The 21,774-nt window shown below is 38.6% G+C and overlaps 1 protein-coding gene across 1 annotated transcript in view; it reads left to right on the plus strand.

Moving 5' to 3' along the window:
* The window catches only part of Pfdn1 (prefoldin subunit 1), a 66,126-nt gene that overhangs the window by 12,767 nt on the left and 31,585 nt on the right, over positions 1 to 21,774 (plus strand). Inside the window, exon 3 of the mRNA XM_013020326.1 lies at positions 14,376 to 14,460. Coding sequence (XP_012875780.1) covers positions 14,376 to 14,460 — 85 coding nt within the window. The remainder of the gene's footprint in view (positions 1 to 14,375; positions 14,461 to 21,774) is intronic.

Raw genomic sequence — 21,774 nt, forward strand, 5'->3', positions numbered from 1 at the left:
GGTCCAGTTGTGGGGCCTGAACTCTGGGCCTGGGCGCTGTCCCTCAGCTCTTCAGCTCAAGGCTAGTGCTCTACCACTTGAGCCACAGCGCCACTTCGGCTTTTTTCTTATGTGGTGCTGAGGAATGGAACCCAGGGCCTCAGGCATGCAAGGCAAGCATTCTACCACTGAGCCACCTTCTCAGCCCTTATACCAGTTTTCTGTTCTGTATTCAGTATTAGGATTTTTTTATGCCTTAGTGCTTGTATTTTATCCATTGTCATAGTTTAACCTACTTACTAAAAGATCACAGCCTGAAGGAAGCTGTACAATAGTGCCATGCTTAGTAAGGGTAAAAGTGGTAAACAAGAGATTATTTATCAGAGGAGATTATTTACTTGGAGTAAGTACCAAATAGTAGTTGTGATTTAAAAAGAGACTGATTTTAATTAGTAGAAATTGAGCCTAGCAGTGTGTGCTGCTTATCTGCAACAAGGAATGTTTATATATGGGATTGGGTGATTTCTTTTTTCATCATCTTCTTTGTCATATTCATAGTCTTTAGTAGATCTTCCTCCCCTTAACTTTCAGGAAACTACCTCTTGGGTTTTTCTTGTACCGTACCCTTTTCAATCCTTACTGTTTTCTTTTACTTTCACATTTGTGATATTAGATTGACATTGCATTTGGTTCTCCGATTTCTTTTTTCTTTTGCATTTACTCAAGTCTCTTAGTGATTTTTTTTATTAAGTAGTTGTTATAATTTTATATGTCAGATTATGAGTACAATGCATCTTGATCACTACTACCCGTTTTATTGTTCTCCCTCATCCTTTCAGTGCTTCTAAATCTTCCTCCATTTTCCCCCCTCATTGAAAGGATGAAATGAAGTTGTTGCCTATGTCCTTTTTTTTGTTCCCAGCCCTCCCCCCCCCTTTTTTTGTCTTCTCTTTTTTGGTACTAGGATCGAACCCAGGATGTTGCACTTGCTAGACAAGTGCTTTGCCACTGAGCTACATTTAAGGTATCTTTTCTTCTCCTTTTCTCAGTTTTCTCTGTTATTGTCTTGCATTATTTAAAATCTTACATTTGTTAAAACTTTTAAATTTATTTAAAAATTTTAAATAAGATTCATACATAGTATATATTGAGAATCATTATATTTTCTAGTCCTAGGCTTTGATAAATATATAGTCTTTGTATCAAACATTACATTGTCACATTGATAGTTTTATTGTCCCCTAAATTCTTTGTGCTCTATCTATTCATCCCCCTCCCATCCTTCCTTCCTGCCTCTCCTCTCTGGTGATCGCTGATCTTTCTCTCCTGGTTCTGTAGCTCTGCCTTTTCTGGAATGTCATTCAGTTGGAATCATGGCTACAGTGTGTAGCCATTTCATACTGGCAATATAGGCATACTTGGCAATAATGTGTTTCAAGATTTTTTTCCATGTCATTGTGGCTTGATAACTCATTTCTTTTTCTTGCTGAATAATACTCCATTGTATGGATGTTCCACAGTTTATCCATTTAAGGATAAAATATCCATTGAGGGATATTTTGGTTGCTTCTAGGTTTTAGCAATTATGAATAGAGCTGTTGTAAACTTTTGTGTGCAGGTTTTTATATACATAACGTTTGCAACTCATTTGGAAATACTGAAGAGTATAATTGTTTGGTCATATATTTAACTTTATGAGAAGCTTCTAAACTATTTTTCAAAGTGGCCTGTACTACTTTTGCATTCCCTCCAGCAATGAATGAGTATTCTTGTTCTGTATCTTCACTAGCATTTGGTAGTGGTGCCAATATTTTTGGATTTTGTCACTATATTATAGATGTGTAGTAATATCTCACTGTCAATAGAATTTGCCATTCTCTACTGGTATGTGATGTTGAATATATCTCACCTGCGTCTTGTGTGTGTGTGTGTGTGTGTGTGTGTGTGTGTGTGTGTGTGTGTGTGTGTGTTGGCATTTAAACTCAGCCTTGCACTTACGTGGTAGGTGCTCTATAACTGAGCCACTCCTCCTGACCCACATGATTATTTTTTCTCTTTCTCTTTGATGAGATGTCTATTCAGATATTTTTTTCTTTCTTTTTTTTTTTTTCTGTGGTAGTAGGGATTGAATTCAAGGCGTATTTGCTAGGCAGATGTTCTGTAGCTTTTAATATGGGCATTTTGTTTTTGTTGCTGTTGTTCAGTTCTTTGTATAAATTTTATGTTAGTCCTTTATTAGATAGGTGTTGTGCAAATATTTTCTATCTAAAGATTTTCATTATTTTTAGCCTTTTGTTTTTAGAATGTTTCCTGACTTAACCATACTATAGGATGTATCAGGTTCATCTTGTATTTACCTGGTGTGAACACTAAAATTAGTCTTCTCCCTAAAAATTCTGATTCCCTTTACTGAAGAATGATATTTACAAACCAAGATATGGTTACTGGGTATGTTTGTTGATACTGTGTACCACTATTTCTAGGTCCTCTCAGTGAATAGACAGATAGGTTCAGGTTTAAGTATAGGTGTGTATTCAGATCTATAATTTTTAAAATGTATATCAATTATATATGTTAAGCTGAGTTTACACTGACACCTACTTTTGTTGAAAACTATAGAGTTCATTCTGGTCTTTATTACTTATCTGTAACTTGCTCTCTGCCAGTGAGGATAAAGGCATGAGCCACCAGTACCCAGCCCAGCATTTTTCTTTTTCTTTCTTTTTTTTAATGCCAGTCCTGGAGCTTAATTGCTTGGCCTTGGTGCTATTCCTCAGCTTTTGTGCTCAAGTCTAGTGTTCAACCCTTGAGTCACAGATTCACTTCCAGCTTTTTTGGTGGTTAACTGGTAATGAGAGTCTCATAGACTTTCCATCCCAGGCTGGCTTCAAACCTCAATCCTTAGATTTCAGTCTCCTGAGTACCTAGAATTACAGGTGTGAGCTACTGGTACCTGGCTCAACAGTTGTTTTTTTTTTTTTTTACTCTTTTTTTTTTTTATTGTAAAGATACTATACAGAGGGTTACAGTTACATGAGTGAGGTAATGAGTACACTTCCTCTTGAACATTGTTAGCCCCTCCATTGTTTTCCCCCTACCATCCCCTCCCTCCCTCCCTTCCCCGAAGTTCTTTTTTTTTTTTTGATTTCAACAGTTGTTTTTTAATAAAAATATCAACATTCTTTTTCTTAGTCACATTGAGACTCTTTGTTTTGGTTTGGGGGGGGGTGGGGGAGTTGTTTATTGGTTGGTTGTGGGAACTAAGGGCCTGTATGTTGTCCCTGAGCTTTTTTTTTTTTAATATTGTTGTTGGTTGTGGGGCTTGAACTCTAGGCTTGGGTGCTCTCCGTCAGCTCTTCAGCTCAAGGCTAGCGCTCCACCACTTGAGCCACAGCTCCACTTCCTGTTTTCTGGTGGTTTATTGGAGATAAGAGTTTCAGGGACTTTCCTGCCCAGGCTGGCTTTGAACCAAACCGAGATCCTCAGATCTCAGTCTCCTGAGTAGCTAGGATTACAGGCGTGAGCCACCAGCGCCTGGCTCCCTGAGCTTTTATGTTTTGTTTTGTTTTTTTTGGCTGGTCGTGGGGCCTGAACTCTGGGCCTGGGCGCTGTCCCTCAGCTCTTCAACGCAAGGTGAGCACTCTACCACTTGAGCCACAGCGCCACTTCCAGCTTTTTCTGCTTATGTGGTGCTGAGGAATTGAACCCAGGGCCTCATGCATACAAGGCAAGTGCTCTACCACTGAGCCACCTTCCCAGCCCCTGAGTTTTTATGTTTAATGGTAGCATTCTACCAGTTGAGCTACAGCTTGACTTCTGATTTTTCTGGTGGTTAATTGGAGATGAGTGTCTCATGGACTTTCCTGCCTGTGCTTTATACCACGATCTTCTGATCTCAGCCTCCTCAGTAGCTAGGATTACAGGAGGGAGCCACCAGCACCCGACTCACAATGAGACTCTTAAAATACAAAGGTTAAAGTCATTTCCTTTTGGGAAGTAATCCTGGGGATTGAATCCAGGGCTTCACACAGGCAGTTGCTTTAGCACTAAGCTATAGTCCTAGCCCTGTTAAAATAATTTCATGATTAATCTGTTATTTGTTTTGTTGGGAGTAGATGTCAATTCATTTCCTGGATTGTTTATATTTTATATAACCAGGCTGGCCCTGAACATACTGGCTCAGGTGATCCTCCTCTAGAAGTAGGGAGTTTCTGGGCCTGCAGGTGTGTGCTGCCATGCCTGTATTTAGCTTTTTTTTTTTTGAGGTATTATTTATATAGAAAATATTTACCTGTAATAAAAATATGTTTATATAAAATAATGTATCTGTAAAAATTATATATTTGTTTAACAAAAAAATAAAAATCTTAAAAAAACTTTGACAAATATACTGTTATGAAATTATCACTACTAGTTATAGAAAATACACATCATCCCAAAGTATTTTTTCATATCCATTTGTGGGCAAAACTCTCCCTAACCCCTGGTTAGGATTGATTTGGTTTCTGTCCTTGTAATTTTGCATTTTTTAAATGTGTTATGGAAATAGAATCACACCATATGTAGCTTTTTTGTGTCTGAATTCTTTGACTTTGCATAATGTTTAATGCTTTAGATATTTCTCAATAATTTTTCCATATGACAGTAGTTTGTTCCTTTTGTTCCTATTCCTCCCCCCCCCCTTTTTTTTTTGCTGGTATCATGTCTGAACTTTGGGCTTCATGCTCACAGCTGGTGCTCTACCTCTAAAACCATGCTTCCAGCCCAGGTTTTTGTTAGTAAATTGGAGATAGTGGCTTGCAGACTTTTCTGCCTGGGCTAGCTTCAAATTGTAATACTAAGTCCTAGCATCCTGAGTAGCTAGGATTACGGGTGTGAGCCATTGATGACTGATTGATACTGAGGTTTAAAATCAGGGCCTTGTGCTTGTTAAGATGCCTTCTCACTTGAGCCATGCCTCCAGCTCATATTTTTCCATTTAAAGTGTACAGTTCAGTGGTTTTTCTATACTTATGAAGTTCTGCAGTCATAATCCTTTTCTGATTCCAGAACATACTTGCCACTTCCAAAAGACTCCTCCAGTCCTCCTATGCATTAGCAGTTATTTATTTATTTATTTTTTGGTCTGGTCGTGGGGCCTGAACTCTGGGCCTGGGCACTGTTCCCCAGCTCTTCAGCTCAAGGCTAGCACTCTACCACTTGAGCACAGTGCCACTTTTGGCTTTTTTATTTTTTCTGCTTATGTGGTGCTGAGGAATCAAACCCTGGGCCTCATGCATGCAAGGCAAGTGCTCTACCATTGAGCCACCCTCCCAGCCCAACATTAGCAGTTATTTTATGTTCTCGATGTCTACAGATTGGCCTCTTGATATTTCATGTGTGAATGGAATCATGCAGTGATATAATATGTGGTTGTACCTTTCTCTTAGCATTTTGTCTTTAAAGGTTCATCTATGTTAGAGCTTGTATCAATTCTTTTTTTTTTTTGTCGGTCGTGGGGCTAGAACTCTGGGCTTGGGTGCTGTCCCTGTGCTCTTCAGCTCAAGGCGAGTGCTCTACCTCTTGAGCCACAGCACCACTTCCGGTTTTCTAGTGTTTTATTGGAGATAAGAGTCTCATGAACTTTCCTGCCCAGGCTGGCTTTGAACCTCGATCCTCAGATCTCAGCCTCCTGAGTACCTAGGCTTTGTATCAATTCTTAATTTCTTTTTATTGTTGAATGTTTTATTGTATGACTGTACTCGCTTTTATCTTAAATAATTTTTATTTTTAGTTGACACATGGTAATTGTATGTGTTTATGGGGTATAGTGTGGCATTTCAATACATGCTTTCAGTATATAAGATCAAATTAAGGTTATTGACTTATCTATCACTGAAATTAGTATTAAGAACACTGAAAATCTCCTACTAGCTATTATGAAATGATTGTTGTCCACCATAAAACCATAGTTCTCCTGTAGAGTATTAGAAATCATTTCTCCTATCCAGCTACAGCCTTGTACCTATTAGCCATCTACCCCTCCCACTGTAAATCTCAGACTCTGGTAACCACTCTGCTTTGATGACTTCAACCTTTTAGCTTCCACATGTAAGTTATACCACTTACTAATCTATTCATGTATAGATATGCAGTTGAATTGTTGCCACTTTTTAACTATTATAATACTGCTTATGAACATTTATGTGCAAGTTTTTATGCAGACATGTTTTCAGTGACTATTTCTTGGAAAGGAATTGCTAGGTCATATGATAATTTTATGTTTTAACATTCTTGAATAGCTGCCTGTTTTCCACAGTAGTTGTAATCATTTACATTCCTGCCAGCAATGTGTAGGGTTCTTTCTCTCTCCCAGCACTTATTATTTTGTGTGTGTTATGTTTTTGTGTGTGTGTATGCGTGCCTGTGTGCACGTGCACCAAGTAGTACTGGGGTTTGAACTTAGGACCTCTTACTCTTGCTTAGCTTTTTTGCTCAAGGCTCTACCACCTGAGCCATACCTCCACTTCTGGGGTTTTTTGCTGGTTAGTCTTAGATTTGTCTGCCTGTGCTAGCTCTGAACCGAAGTCCTCAGATCTCAGCCTTCTGAATAGCTAGGATTACAGGCATGAGCCACCAATGCCTGTTTTTTTTTTTTTTTTTTTTAAAGTTGAACTTGAGGGCTGGGAAGTTGGCTCAGTAGTAGAGTCCTTCCCTCGCACACATGAGGCCCTGGGTTTGATTCCTCAGCACCACATAAACAGAAAAAGCTGAAAGTGGTGCTGTGGCTCAAGTGGTAGAATGCTAGCCCTGAGCTGAAGAGCGGAGGGACAGTGCCCAGGCCCAGAGTTCCAAGCTTCACGACCAACAAAAAAGAAATATTTGAACTTGAATTCAAAGCCTCTTGCTTGCTAGACAGGTGTCTACCACTTGAGTCACATCCTTATTTATTTATTTATTTATTGGCCAAAGCTGAGGACTGAACTCTGGGCCTTGCACTTGGCAAGCAAAATTCTCTTCCACTTAGCTAAAGGCCCCACCCCTCACATCTTTATTTCATTGAGGTTCTTCCATCCCAAGCTGGCCAGAAACTTGCTCTGTAGCCCATGCTAGCCTGGAACGTCAATCCTCCTGCCTTACTTTCCTGAGTGTTGGAACTATTCTTATTCTTTCTCTCTTTTTTTTAATTTTTAATTTTTTTTTTTTTTTTTTTGGTCAGTTGTGGGGCTTGAACTCGGCTTGGGCACTGTCCCTGCGCTCTTCAGCTCAAGGCCAGAGCTCTACGATTTGAGCCACAGCACCACTTCTGGTTTTCTAGTGGTTTATTGGAGATAAGAGTCCTCCTCCTGAGTAGCTAGGATTACAGGCGTGAGCCACCGGTGCCCGGCTAAAAATTTGTTTTTGGGTCCAATCGTGGGGCCTGAACTCTGGGCCTGGGCACTGTCCCTCAGCTCTTCAGCTCAAGGCTAGTGCTCTACCACTTGAGCCACAGTACCACTTCCGGCTTTTTTCTTTTTGCTTATGTGGTGCTGAGGAATTGAACCCAGGGCCTCATGCATGCAAGGCAAGCGCTCTACCACTGAGCCACCTTCCCTAAATTATTTTTTTTTATTATACTACTTCATCTTCTTTTATTAGCACACATTACTTATAGAAGTGGTTCATTGTGAAATTTCTACACATGTATACAATGTATCTCAATCAACCCCAGTCCCTCTGTCACTCTCCCTTGCCCCACTCCACTTTCTAATATTTTCAACAAGTTTTGATGTTCTGTTTTCATACATGTAATTGAACTACTTCCACCATATTTATTCTCATTCACCCAACCTCCTTCTGCAAGTCTCCTGTAATAGAGCTTTTTTCTCTTTTCTCCACTCCTAACCTTACTTCTTCTCTCACATCATCTCTTACTATACATTTTGAATATTATGAGCCTGTAAGAAATTGTTACTGTTTTTCTTTAGATCAGAGATTGGCAAGTATTTTTATTTACTTTTTTTGTTAGTCGTGGGGCCTGAACTCTCGGCCTGGGCACTGTCCCTCAGCTCTTCAGCTCAAGCAAGGCTAGCGCTCTACCACTTGAGCCACAGCGCCACTTCCAGCTTTTTACTTATGTGGTGCTAAGGAATCGAACCCAGGGCCTCATGCATGCAAGGCAAGCGCTCTACCACTGAGCCACCTTCCCAGCCTCTATTTATTTATTTATTTATTTATTTTAATAAGCCAGATAACACTTATTTTTGCCTTTGCTGGCCTTGTACTCTGCAGTTCTTTCGTAATTTTGCCATTGTAGTGAAAAAGTAGGCCATGGCATTATATAAACAAATAAGCATGACTGCATTGGCCTGCAAGCCATAATTTGCCAACCAACTTTTTTTTTTTAAATTAGCATATGTTAGTTGTACAAAGGGTGTTTCATTGTGACAATTTCACACCTGTAAAGGATTATCCCAGATCACCCTCCTTCCTTATCACTTACTACTCTCCCTTACTGTTCCTCTTCTAAAAACAATTTTAACAGGCTTCATTGTTTTAGTTTTGTATACAGATTAAAAATAACATTGTCTACATTTAACCATGTTCATCCACTATTACTCTTTCCTACTCCCACTGGTGCTCCCATCAGAGCTTGTTTACTTTCCTGTCATTCATTTTTTCTTTTTTTTTTTGGTTGGCCATGGGTCTTGAACTCTGGGCCTGGGCGCTGACCCTAAGCTCTTCAGCTCAAGGCAAGCGCTCTACCACTTGAGCCACAGCGCCACTTCCGCTTTTCTGGTGGTTAAGCAGAGATAAGAGTCTCACAGACTGTCCTGCCCGGCTGGCTTTGAACTCAGATCTCAGCCTTCTGGGTACCTAGGATTACAGGTGTGAGCCACCAGTACCTGGCCTCATTTTTTCTTTTAAGAGAGTATTAATTGCACCAAGAGGTTTCACCATGGCATTTTAGATGTGTATATATTGCCTTTTATTGTTTTCTCTTTCATTGTGCTCCCAGTCAGTGATGAACAACTTTCACTGAGGTTCTTTATACCATCTTCATACAAAGTTGCACTATATTTCAAAATTATTCACTCTTCATCTTTCTTTTTCCTTATATATTTTTTTCTTTTTAAGAAAGTTTATTAGAAAAGAATACACTGTCAATAGGCTGAAAATGGGTTATGTTGAAGTGGCTAAGAATGACTCCTGTATTTTTTTTTTTAAAGGAAAATAGTTTTTGTTGCTTTCTTAGGAAAATAGTTTATTTGGAATCAAATTTGAGTTATACTGTTACTCAGAAGCACTCATACCATGAATAACGTGTTCCTACCAACTATTAAAAAAAGCTCCAAACTATTTCTTATTGTTACAATAGAATAAATTCATTTCAATTGGTACTGTTTATATTCATCTTATTTATACTATTTCTAGTTCTTTTCATTTCTTTGTAAGTTGCCATCATTAGTTGTATATCTATTTAGTTTGTTTTAATATAAAAATTAACATGTATCAAGTACAGTATATTTGCATGCATGTATATAGTGTGCAGTTTGAGTCCAATTAAGTTTTTTCACTTTTCAACCCTGTATAACTTTTCACTGTGTCTGTAGTCACTGTCTATTTTTAGCTTTACAGTCCTGGGGCTTGAGTTCAGGGCCTAGGTGCTGTTGTCCCTAAGCTTTTGTGCTCAAGGATAGCACTCTTAATGCTTTGAGCCACAGCTTCATTTCTAGCTTTTGGTAATTGGAGAGAAGAGTCTCAAGGACTTTCCTGTCCAGGCTGGATTTGAACTTGGATCCTCACTCACATCTGTGCCTCTAGAGTAGCTAGGATTATAGGATTACAGGCAGGAGATGCTGGCGCCCTGCTTTTTTTTTTTTAAACTTCCATATGAATATTTGTTTTACTATGTTCTATTGTAGTTGATATAATGACCTCTAGTCCCATCTATCTGGCACAGGATAGGATTTCATTCTCTTTTATGGCTAGAAATTTTTATACTATGTATACGTATTCCATTTATACATTATATTACATACCTGGCATGCATTTGTTGATAGGTACTGAGTCTGAGTTCATGTCTCAGCTATTGTGAATAATTTGGTTATATACTTGGGAGTAGAGTAGCTAGATGAGCCACCAGCACCCGGCCCTGAGCTCTTTTTTGTGTGAGGCTAGCCCTCTACCACTTTGAGCCACAGCGCCACTTCCAGTTTTCTGGTAGTTCCTGGAAATAACAGTCTCATGGACTTTCCTGCCCAGGCTGGCTTTGAACCATGATCCTCAGATCTCAACCTCTTGAGTAGCTAGGATTACAGCGCCTGGCTTCTGCAAGAAAGTTTTCTTGAGCCACTTCTGTTTTTGTTTTTCCTGTTTATGTGGTACTAAGGAATCAAATCCAGGGCTTCATGCATGCTAGGCAAGCACTCTACCACTAAGCAATCTTCCCAGCCTTGCAGGTGTTTTTTAGGATCAGAGGAGTGAGGCAAAGAAGCAAGACTAGTTCATTCTTACTCATTCTTTTTGTGTTATTTCATTTGTGGCTGTTCTGAAGTTTAAGTGCCACTAGGATATATTGTCAGACATCCTATATAAGTTTCACACTTAGTGCACACTACGGAAAGCATATTTATTTATTTTTTTTTGGGTCCGGTCATGGGGCCTGAACTCTGGGCCTGGGCGCTGTCCCTCAGCTCTTCATCTCAAGGCTAGCGCTCTACCACTTGAGCCACAGTGCCACTTCCGGCTTTTTTCTTTTTGCTTATGTGGTGCTGAGGAATCGAATCCAGGGCCTCATGCATTCAAGGCAAGCACTCTACCACTGAGCCACCTTCCCAGCCCCAAGCATATTTATTTTTGTTTCTCTTTGTTTTGTTTTTATTTTTATTCATTCATTTATTTTGGCAGTACTGGGTTGGAAATAGAGTCTGGTGTTTGTTAGAATGGCAGTCTAAGCCACTTCAGCCCTAACAAAAACTGTTTTTTCTTATTCTGAGTAACGTATGTTCAAATGACCATACTTTGGAAGTATACCCAAAAAACATTGGTTCTGGATTGTGTTTTGGGCAGGTGAACAGCACTTTTGATTTATGCTCATGTATAAGAAAGTGAAATTTCCTGGGGTCTGGAGGCTCATGCTTATTAGTCTTAGCTACTCAGGAAGCTAAGATCAGATGATCTTGACTCAAGCCAGCTTGGGCAGAAAAGTCCAAAAGATTCTGTCACCAATTAACTAGCAAACAGTTGGGGGCTGAATTCAAGGTTCAAGTGATAGATCACCAATGGTGAGCAAGAAAGCCTTGTAAGAATGCCAAAGTACTGAGCTCAAGCCCTAGTACCTGCACATACACAAAAAGAAAGTAGAAGTCATGTACTAGCTTGTAGGATGATGCAGAACATAGCTTCTGATGTTTCTCACGTAATGAAATCTAAGCCATCAGAGAAGTGTATTGTTCAGCTAGCATAATTACGATTAAGTGAGGATGTAATAACAGCTAGTTACAAGGTTTTGAGAGTTGACAGTGAAGGGCCATACAGCATGAATTTGCAGGTGCAAATGGAGGCCTTTTACAGAGTATTGACTCTAATCTTGGTTATATAATCCTGGGTATTAAGCACATATGCATTCCATGTGACACTGGAGAATACTTTTCTTGATTCATTTTTCCATTGTGGCACATTTTGAATCCCAGAATCTTTTATTTTCCTTTTTGTTACCTTACCTATAATCAGGCAGTATCTCTGAGATTCTCTACATTGAGAAACATTGTATCTAATATTCCTTTATGAAAATAAGACTATATTTTCTCCAGATAGTATCTTGTAATTTACTGTCTTTTAGTTTAATTTTAATTTTACTTTTTTTGTTGGTTGTGGGGCTTGAACTTTGGGCCTGGGCATGTCCCTCAGCTCTTCAGCTCAAGGCTAGTGCTCTGCCACTTGAGCCACAGTGCCACTTCCAGTTTTCTAGTGGTTTATTGGAGATAAGAGTCTCACAGACTTTCCTGCCCTGGCTGGCTTTGTATCGTGATCCTCAGATCTTAGCCTCCTGAGTAGCTAGGATTACGGGTGTGAGCCACTAGCACCCCACTTTACTGCCTTTTTAAACAACATAAGGTGTTTTAAAAAGATTTTTCAGAAGTCTAGGTATTTCTTGCAGCTCTTAAAAATCTCTGTATTTTTTAAAAATGGAGGACTTAACCAAATTTTATATAAATTGTGTTTGAATTTTGACTATGTAACTGCTTTTTGAGGTAAACATTTGTGGTTACACTGTGGTACTCATCCTTGTTTTTTTAAAACTTTCATAGCTGAGATGTTTTAAGCTTATAGTAGTAGGTTGGCCAGCCTCTGACCTTTGAAGTTGGCACAATCCAATGTAGTTACCTCAGGGATGTGTGGCCATGGAAAAACATGTTTTTGTTGTTGAGTGTTCTTGCTTTCTAGTAATTTTATTTTCTGCTCAAGGGATTTAGTATCTGTTCAAATACTTTCTTTTTAAAGGACACATAAGTAATGACTTGACCTCTAATCTTAGCTTTGAAATTTTCTCAGACGCTAATAAACATGATGTCTGATAACCTATTATTTGAGAATATTACTTATTAGCCAGCAATCAATGCTATTTAAAAAGATATATTTCACTTTGGAAATTGCTTATATGACTAAAAGACTTTCTTTATAAAATTATACATGTGATGATATTATTTGGCAACTCTTGGACCTTGTTTTATAATGTTTCTTACATGGTGTCACCAAGACCTAATTCAGTTCAAAAACAACTCTTCTCAAATCTGGCATGACTTAGTTCTGAGAAAAATATTTTGTGCACCACAGTCTTATCCAAAATAGTACTTGTCTCTTGGAACTAGTAAATAGGAACATTTTTGACATGAAGGGTTGGATATAGGAAAAGATATAGATTTAATTAATACTTTGCAATATGAGCAATCTTCCTAGCATATAATGTTTTTTTTTTTTTGTCGGTCGTGGGGCTTGAACTCTGGGCCTGGGCGCTGTCCCTTAGCTCTTCAGCTCAAGGCTAGCGCTCTACCACTTGAGCTACAGTGCCACTTCCGGTTTTCTGGTGGTTTATTGGAGATAGGAGTCTCACAGTCTTTCCTGCCCGGGCTGGCTTTGAACCGCGATTCTCAGATCTCAGCCTCCTGAGTAGCTAGGATTACAGGCGTGAGCCACCAGTGCCCGGCGCTAGCATATAATTTTTGTAAAATTCTTAGAAAAGTTAAAGTTTCTACCAAAGATTAAGATAATCTTAGTTAAATTACCTTGGCTGGCCGTATAAGAAATGTGGCTCAGTAATTCATGGAGTAAAAAAGAGAGGTTTATCAGCTTATATTAATAGATAATGACAAAGTATATTCATGAAGAAGGAAGTTTCCTCTTAGGTATCAGAACATAGCTTGCTCTTTTTGGTCTTGTGTTTTATGGTAACAGAGCCTTTTGGTGAGATGCCACTTGGGTACAGTGTTGTTTCTGTTGGGTAGAGAGAAGAAATTGCATATTGCTACTTTAAATGTGCTTTCTTGTTAAGGGATAATGTTTAGTTCTCTACTGTTGAATTCTACTGTAAAAAGAAGAAATAGTTTGTTTGATTAGTGATAATCTTTACTTGAAAATTTTTTTGGCCTGGTTAGATGGTCCTGAAAGAGGTCTAAATAATTGGGGTTTACCCTTGGTTCTAATTGTAGGGAAATAATTATAGTTCATTTACTTAAAACAGTTTGTTCTTCCATTCCCTGCAATAGAGTAATGAACATAAAGCCTCAAAACAGATTCAGTGTTAACTTTGAAAGCGTCTTCAATATTTCTGCCCTCATCTGGTAAATAATGTCCGTGATTATAAAATGGAAAAAAATGAAATTTTCCATTTGTGCATTTTGAGCTTTTCAGAGGTATTACACACTCTGGAAATAATAATAATAGGCTTATACAGTGATTTTTGTGTGAGGAGCTCATATAAACACTAATGCATTGATCCTAACACAGTACTTGATTGTAACTTTCAAAGGTCATGAGTTAACTGCTGTTACCAGAAAATTAAAAAAAAGAAAAGCTTCAATTTACAAATACTATTTAGAAAAGTCTGAATAAAGTGAAGTTAGATAAATGAAAAAAGTTACAGAATTATTTTAATGCTGATTTTCTCCTAAAATATTTTTATGACTTTATTTTTTTAATGAATCTACTTGAAGCCTGGTTCCCTTCTTTAATTAGAAATAAAAAGCACTTTCAAGTCATTATTTGTTTTCCACAAAGAAGGCTTACAGACTGTAGTGGTTTCCTAAGTTTTTCACATTAACAGTATATTTTCTTTTGTCTTGAGTTGAGATATCAATTTTCTCATAGTGAAGTTTGTAGCATATACCTATTGATTTTGATGAATATGTAGCTTAATTTTCAACTTTGTTTTATAGGTTTATTCTTCAATCCAAGGAGGTAATTCACAACCAGCTGTTAGAGAAACAGAAAATAGCAGAAGAAAAAATTAAAGAACTAGAGGTAGGTTTGAATGAATATTGGCAATAGTGGTCAGAAAAGTTAATAACCCCATGTGTCATATTAAATGAAAATGTGTTTCTGAAAAGGTTCATGTTATATTTTTCTTTGGTCTAATAGTATTAGAGCATAAAATAATATTTCATGGCAGTGTAGAGAAAAAACAAAAAAAAAACCCTTTTGGAACAGTGGACAATTTTAAAGATAGGGTGTTGTTAATCTGAATGTATTTTCATCATTGTCTTTTCATAGACAGGCCTATTTCTAAAAAAGTATAAAAAGAGCAATGTATAAACACCACAGTGGTCAAGTTTTTCAACTTTTGTTTAGTAATTTTGTTTTTCAATCCAAAAAAATGGGTTTGGTGAGTAGATTGTGCTGGGTGGCATTAGAGTGAGTTGGGTGATAGACATAGTTGTTAGAGGTGTGGTGTTTCTGTTACATGTCATAATTTCTTTAATCTAGATTGTTTGAGGCCAAGACTAGCTGATGACAAGAGCTAGTTCTTTCTGAGGACTTAATGAGCTCAGGTTGTACTTAATGAGTCATGAATGTCTAAAGTATGGTACTCCAATGAAAAAATACATTGATTTAAGCTAGGATAAAAGATGATAGAAAAGAATGAGTAAATTTTTAAGAAATTGAAGTTTATTACTGTTTCCTTACATGTTAAGATCTTTGGGATATAGTTTTTGTTCTTTGGCTCAAATCCTGTATTTATTAAAAGTGAGACTGGACAAAAATATTGGACCAAATCTTAAGGACCAAAATTTCTCAAGATGGTGGTGGATATACCATGATTTAATAGTTTATTTTATCTAATTATTCTGTGAACTATTTGAAGCAGTGTTTAGAATCTGACTCAGCCCACTGTTGAATTGGGAGTGGGGGGACAGCCCTATAGACACTGGGTATTTCTCAGGGGCACTGGCCTGGAAACATGTAGTATATAGTTTTGTTTGACTGCTGATAAATAAACTTGAGGATAGATTTTTGACTTAGAAAGATGCATTGTAAAAACAAAACCAAAAAAATAAAAAGAAACAAAAAAACTTTAAGATAAAATTGCTATCCTGTGGTAACCAGGTGGTTGTTAAATTTTGTTTCTGTTTTCCTATCAGTATTGGGGGTTTGTCCCAGTGCAGGCCTTAGCTTGTCCCTTAGCTTTTACATTCAAGGCTAGCACTCTACCACTTGAAGTATAGCTCCAGTTACGTTTTTTTGCTGGTTAACTGGAGGTAAGAGACTTAGTGACTTTTCTGCCTGGACTGGCTTTGAACCATGAACCTCAGATCTCAGCCTTCTGAGTAGCTAGGACACTTGGCTATTGTATTTATATCACTATCTGCTCAACTGTTTTGGAGTAAATTTTATATTGTTACATTTTCTATCTAAAAAAAGCTCATAAATGAGACACTCAAAACTATTTCTTATAGATAAAACAGTAAATGGATTTGGGCATACTGGCTTATGCCTGTAATCCTAGTTAATTTGGGGAGGTGGAGATTTGGAGGATTGCAGTTTCAGCAAGCTGTTGTGAGACATTCCTCTTAACTGATGAAAAAAAGCTTGAGTGTTGAAGCTTGGGTCTGTCATCCCAGCTACTTAGGAACTATAAATAGTTGAATCTCTTTCCAGGCTAGTCCAAGCAAAAAGCAAGACCTTATTTAAAAAATAATGAAAGTGAAAAGGACTGGGCTAGTGGCTCAAGTAGTAGAGAACCTACCTACCAAACATAAGGCCCTGAGTTCAAACTTCAGTACCACCAAAAAAAAGGGGGTGGGGAGTTTACAACTAGGTAAACATGTATAAAAAAATGTCCTGATGAATAAGTAGCAAGATACTTATTTATATATGTATATATATAAATATATATATAGACATAAGTAATATATTTATTATTTTTTGTCAGTTATAGGGCTTGAACTCAGGGTGTAGGCACTGTCCCTGAGCTCTGTTTTGCTCAAGGCTTGTGTTCTACCACTTTGAGTCACAACTCCACTTCTGGTTTTTTGGTGGTTAATTAAAGTTAAGAGTCTCACAGTCTTTTCTGCCCCGTCTGCCTTTGAATTGCAATCCTTAGATCTCGGCCTCCTGAGTAGCTAAGATTACAGGTATGAGCCACTACCACCCGGCTGTAATTTTTTTTTTGGGGGGTCTGGTTGTGGGGCCTGAACTCTGCGCCTGGGCGCTGTCCCTCAGCTCTTCAGCTCAAGGCTAGCACTCTACCACTTGAGCCACAGTGCCACTTCTGGCTTTTTTCTTTTTGCTTATGTGGTGCTGAGGAATCGAACCCAGGGCCTCATGTATGCAAGGCAAGCGCTCTACCACTGAGCCACTTTCCCAGCCCCCAGCTGTAATTTTATGTAGTTCTCTTTTTATGCACACACACAAAACCCAAGATCTATGTAGGAACATTTGAAATGTTTTATATAAGGAAATTACATTGTTTTATATAAGGAAAATACATTGTTTTATATAAGGAAATTACAGAAGACACTGGGGATAAAATGACTTTTTTCTTTTTGATCTGTGCTGAATAAACTATAAGTATCCATTAATATTTGTAATTTAAAAATTATCAAAATGCAGTTGCTGCAGAAGATTTATTTTGGTGCATATTAGGATTTTATTCCCCAAAAGTTTGACTTTTTAGTTTCTTAAATTCAGCTTATAGAGTTTCTTAAATACAACTAGACTATTCTGATAGCTTTCATATAATAGAAGCAGATTAGTTACCTTTTGATTCCTGTTTCAAATGCTAATTAAAGCTACAAAAACAACCAAATTAAGAACTCTAGTCTGTATCCTAGGAAGTTATTTTGTTTCTTTTTTTAGCCTTTTGTTATTTATATTATAAAAACAATACAAGTACACACTTTAAAAAAAAGTCAAAAATTCTAAACAATGAAAATACGACTTTTTCTCTTTTATTTCCAAATGTCGCCTCCATAGTTTGGAGTGTACCATTTCCAGCTTTCTTCTGTATGCAAGTATTTCAAATATATGTTTACAGGGTTTTTTTTTTTTTGAAGTAGGAATTACAGCATGTTTTCCATCATTTGAAAGTTTTCTTTTGGGTTTAGTGATATAATTTTTGTGTGTGTGTACAATTTCTTGTTTTCCATTTCTCCTACCATTGTGGGCTCGTTACCTCAACATTCAATTATTATATGAACCATATTTTTGCACTTAGCACACAGGTATGCCTTGGAGACACTATAGATTTGGGTGATAATAAAATGATTCTAATAAGGCTATAATGTCTTGTTTCCAAATGCCTATGAAAGTTGTGTTTAAACTGTTTTTGGTGATACTAGGACTTGAACTCAAGCTTTGAGAGTGTTCAACAGGCTATCAACTTGAGCCATTCTTCTAGCTAGTAGTGTTTATACTATTAAATTGTATAATGTTTTGAAAAAAGGTATATACCTTAAATTAAAAATACATTATTGTGGCCAGGTGCTGGTGGTTCATGCCTGTAATCCTAACTACTCAGAAGACTAGGATCTGAGGCTTATGGTTCAAAGCCAGCTTAGGGGCTGGGAAGGTGGCTCAGTGGTAGAGTGCTTGCCTTGCATGCCTGAGGCCCTGGGTTCGATTCCTCAGCACCACATAAGCAAAAAGAAAAAAAAAAGCTGGAAGTGGCACTATGGCTCAAGTGGTAGAGTGCTACCCTTGAGCTGAAGAGCTGAGGGACAGCTCTCAGGCCCAGAGTTCAGGCCCCACAACCAGACCCAAAAAAAAAAAAAAGCCGGCTTAGATAGGAAAGTCCATGAGACTACCTACCAAAAAGTGGTACTGTGATTCAAGGGATAGAGTGCTAGCCTTGAGCAAAGAAGCTCATAGACAGTGCCCAGAGTTCAAGCTCTAGAACTAGTGCACGCACACCCACACCCACACTATGCCCATCCCTCCCTCCCAAGGTTCTTTTCTGAAGGAGTTGGGTTCTTACCTCAGTGATACGGTGGTGGTGGTGGTTTCTGAAGGTTGGGATAGCTGTGGCACTCTCTTAAGAAAATAGTTTGCTGCATCATGTAATTCTTTTTTTTTTTTGGTCAGTTGTGGGCCTGAACTCTGGGCCTGGGCGCTGTCTCTCAGCTCTTCAGCTCAAGGCTAGTGCTCTACCACTTGAGCCACTGCACTACTTGCAGCCTTTCATCTTATGTGGTGCTGAGGAATCGAACCCAGGTCCTCATGCATGCAAGGCAAGCATTCTACCACTGAGCCACCTTCCCAGCCATCATGTGACTCTTTTATGAAAGATTTCTTTGTAGCACATGGTGCTCTTTGATAACATTTACTCATAGATGAACTTCTTTTCAAATTAGTCCTCTCAAACTTGGGCACTTTATCAAGTAAGTTTATATATTACTCCCTTGTTGTCTTCAACAATTTTCACAGAGTCTTCCACCAGAAGCCATTTTCTTCACTCATGTATATGAATCAACTCCACTCTACCTCTGTTAGTTTTGTGTGAAGATTGTACCAATTCAGGCTCCACTTCTAATTTTGGTTCCCTTGATACTTCTCTACATCTGCAGGTATTTCCACCACTGAATCATGAATCCCTCAGTCACCCATGAGAGTTGGAATCAACTTCCTTTAAACATTTAATAATGTTGATGTTTTGACATCTTATAAATCACAAATTATGAGTGCCTATACTGGAGCTTGAACTCAGTGTCCCTTTTTTGGCTTAAGCCTGGTGCTCTAACACTTTAGGCTCAGCTCTACTTCTGACTTTTTTTGTCAGTTGTGAGGCTTGAACTCAGGGTCTGGGTGCTGTCCCTGAGCTTTTATGCTAAGGGTTAGTGGTCTACCACTTTGAGCCACAGCATCATTTCTGGTTTTCTTGTGGTTAATGGGATATATGAGTTTCATAGAATGAGGGAATAGATGATGCTGTGCAGTAGGAAATGTACTTATTACCTGATGTATGTAAAGGTAACCCCAGTGTATATCACCTTTAAAACAACAATAAAGTAATTTAGAAAAAATGTCTCTAGCTGGCTTTGAACCTCACTCCTCAGATTAGCTAGGATTATAGATATGAGCCACCAGCGCCTGGCTTACTTCTAACTTTTTGGTGTTAATTGGAGATAAGTGTCTCAGACTTTCTTTCATGGGCTTGTTTTTAACTGTGATCCTCAGATCTTAGCCTCCTGAGTACCTAGGGTTACAGGCTTTAGCCTCTGGTACATGGCTACAATTTTTTTTTTTTTTTCCTGCACAGGCTAGCATTCTACACTTAAGCCACAGCTCAAAACAACATTTTTTGGGGGGAGGGCTGAAGGTGCTAACACTACCACTTGAGTCACAGGTCTACTTCTGGGTTTTTTGGTCTTTAATTGGAGATAAGAGTCTCATGGACTTTCCTGCTTATGCTTAGTTTGAACCTCAATCCTCTGAGCCCCCCCATTAGCTAGGATTACAGGTATGAGCTACTGGTGCCTGTCTTATAAATGTTCCTAATTACACTTGGAATGGTGAATCTTTTCCAGGTTTTCAATTTATTTTGCCCAGGTCCATCAGAGAATTTACTGTATGTGGTATAGTCTTATGAATGTAATTATCATATTTATTTGCTTTATTTTGACAGGAATTCTTGATATAGTCCAGACTGGCCTTGCATAATCCTTTAGCCTTTTTTTTTTTTTTTTTGCCAGTCTTGGGGCTTGAATTCAAGGTCTAGATGCTCTCCTAGCTTGTTTTGCTCAAGACTAGCACTCTACCACTTGAGCTACAGTGCCATGTCCATCCTTTTCTGTTTATGTAGTACTGAAGAATCAAACCCAGGGCCTCAGGCATGCTAGGCAAACACTCTTAACACTAAGCCACATTCCTAGCCTTGCCTTTGCCTTTTTAGTGCTAGGATTATAGGTATGTGATACTATTCCTGGTTTGAAATGTATTTTCTAAATAAGACTTGAATATCAAAATTATTCCTTCATCTATGGACTTTAGAACAGATATTCTTTTTTTTTTTTGGGTCCGGTCTGGGGACTGAACTATGGGCCTGGGCGCTGTCCCTCAGCTCTTCAGCTCAAGGCTAATGCTTTACCACCTGAGCCACAGCGTCACTCCGGCTTTTTTCTTTTTGCTTATGTGGTGCTGAGGAATCGAACCCAGGGCCTCAGGCATGCAAGGCAAGCTCTCTACCACTAAGCTGTCTTCCCAGCCCCAGAACAGATATTCTTTAAACAGGCATGAAAACAAAATTAATCTTATACATCTTCAGAACTTTTGTTGTTGTTGTTATCGGTCATGGGGCTTGAACTTTGGGCTTGGGCGCTGTCCCTCAGCTCTTCAGCTCAAGGCTAGTGCCCTACCTCTTGAGCCACAGTGCCACTTCCGGTTTTCTGGTGGTTTATTGGAGATAAGAGTCTCAAGGAATTTCCTGCCTGGGCTGGCTTTGAACCACAATCTTCAGATCTCAGCCTCCTGAGTAGCTAGGATTACAGGCGTGAGCCACTGGTGCCTGGCTCAGATCTTCAGAACTTTTGGGTGACCAAATTCATGGCCAATAAGCAGAACAATTTTGAGAGGAATCTTTTTTTCTTAAGCACTAGGTCTCAGAAGTGAGCTTACAATATTTAGTAAAGCATGTTGGAACAGTTGTGCTGCCAACCAAGTCTTGTCCCATAGGTCCCAGGGAGAGTAAATCTAATATTCTCAAGGGCCCAAGAATTTTAAGTAAATATGGCTTTCAATTTCAAGTGACTAGCTGCATTAGCCCCTATTTGCCATCAGGCAATTGACTTCTTGAGCTGTTAAAAGTCCTAGATGGCATCTGCTTCCAATAGAAAGCTGTTTTGTCTACATTGAAAATCTGTTGCTTAGCACAGCCACTTTCCTTATCTTAGCTAGATCTTCTGTATAACTTTCTGCAGCTTCTGTATCAGTATATGCAGCTTACCTATGCCTTTTTTCATAATTATTATTACAAAGGTGATGTACAAGAGGGTCACATTTCTTTCTGGACAGTGTAACCCCTTTCTTGCTCTCAATTTTTCCCTCCCATGTCCACCCACAAGATTTACCATGGCTTTGTCTTTTTTTCGGTTATGGGAGCTGAACTCTGGGCCTGGGAGCTGTCCCTCAGCTCTTCAGCTCAAGGCTAGCGCTCTACCTACCACTTGAGCCACAGCACCACTTCCGGTTTTTTCTGTTTATGTGGTGCTGAGGAATCGAACCCAGGGCCTCATGCATGCTAGGCAAGCGCTCTACCACTGAGCCACCTTCCCAGCCTCTTACCATCCCCTTTCATGTAATGAAGATAACTAAACCTAAAAAATAGCCCCTGTTAGTGTCATG

Source organism: Dipodomys ordii, unplaced genomic scaffold, assembly GCF_000151885.1.
Source record: "Dipodomys ordii isolate 6190 unplaced genomic scaffold, Dord_2.0 Scaffold50, whole genome shotgun sequence".
Classification (NCBI taxonomy): Eukaryota; Metazoa; Chordata; class Mammalia; order Rodentia; family Heteromyidae; genus Dipodomys; species Dipodomys ordii.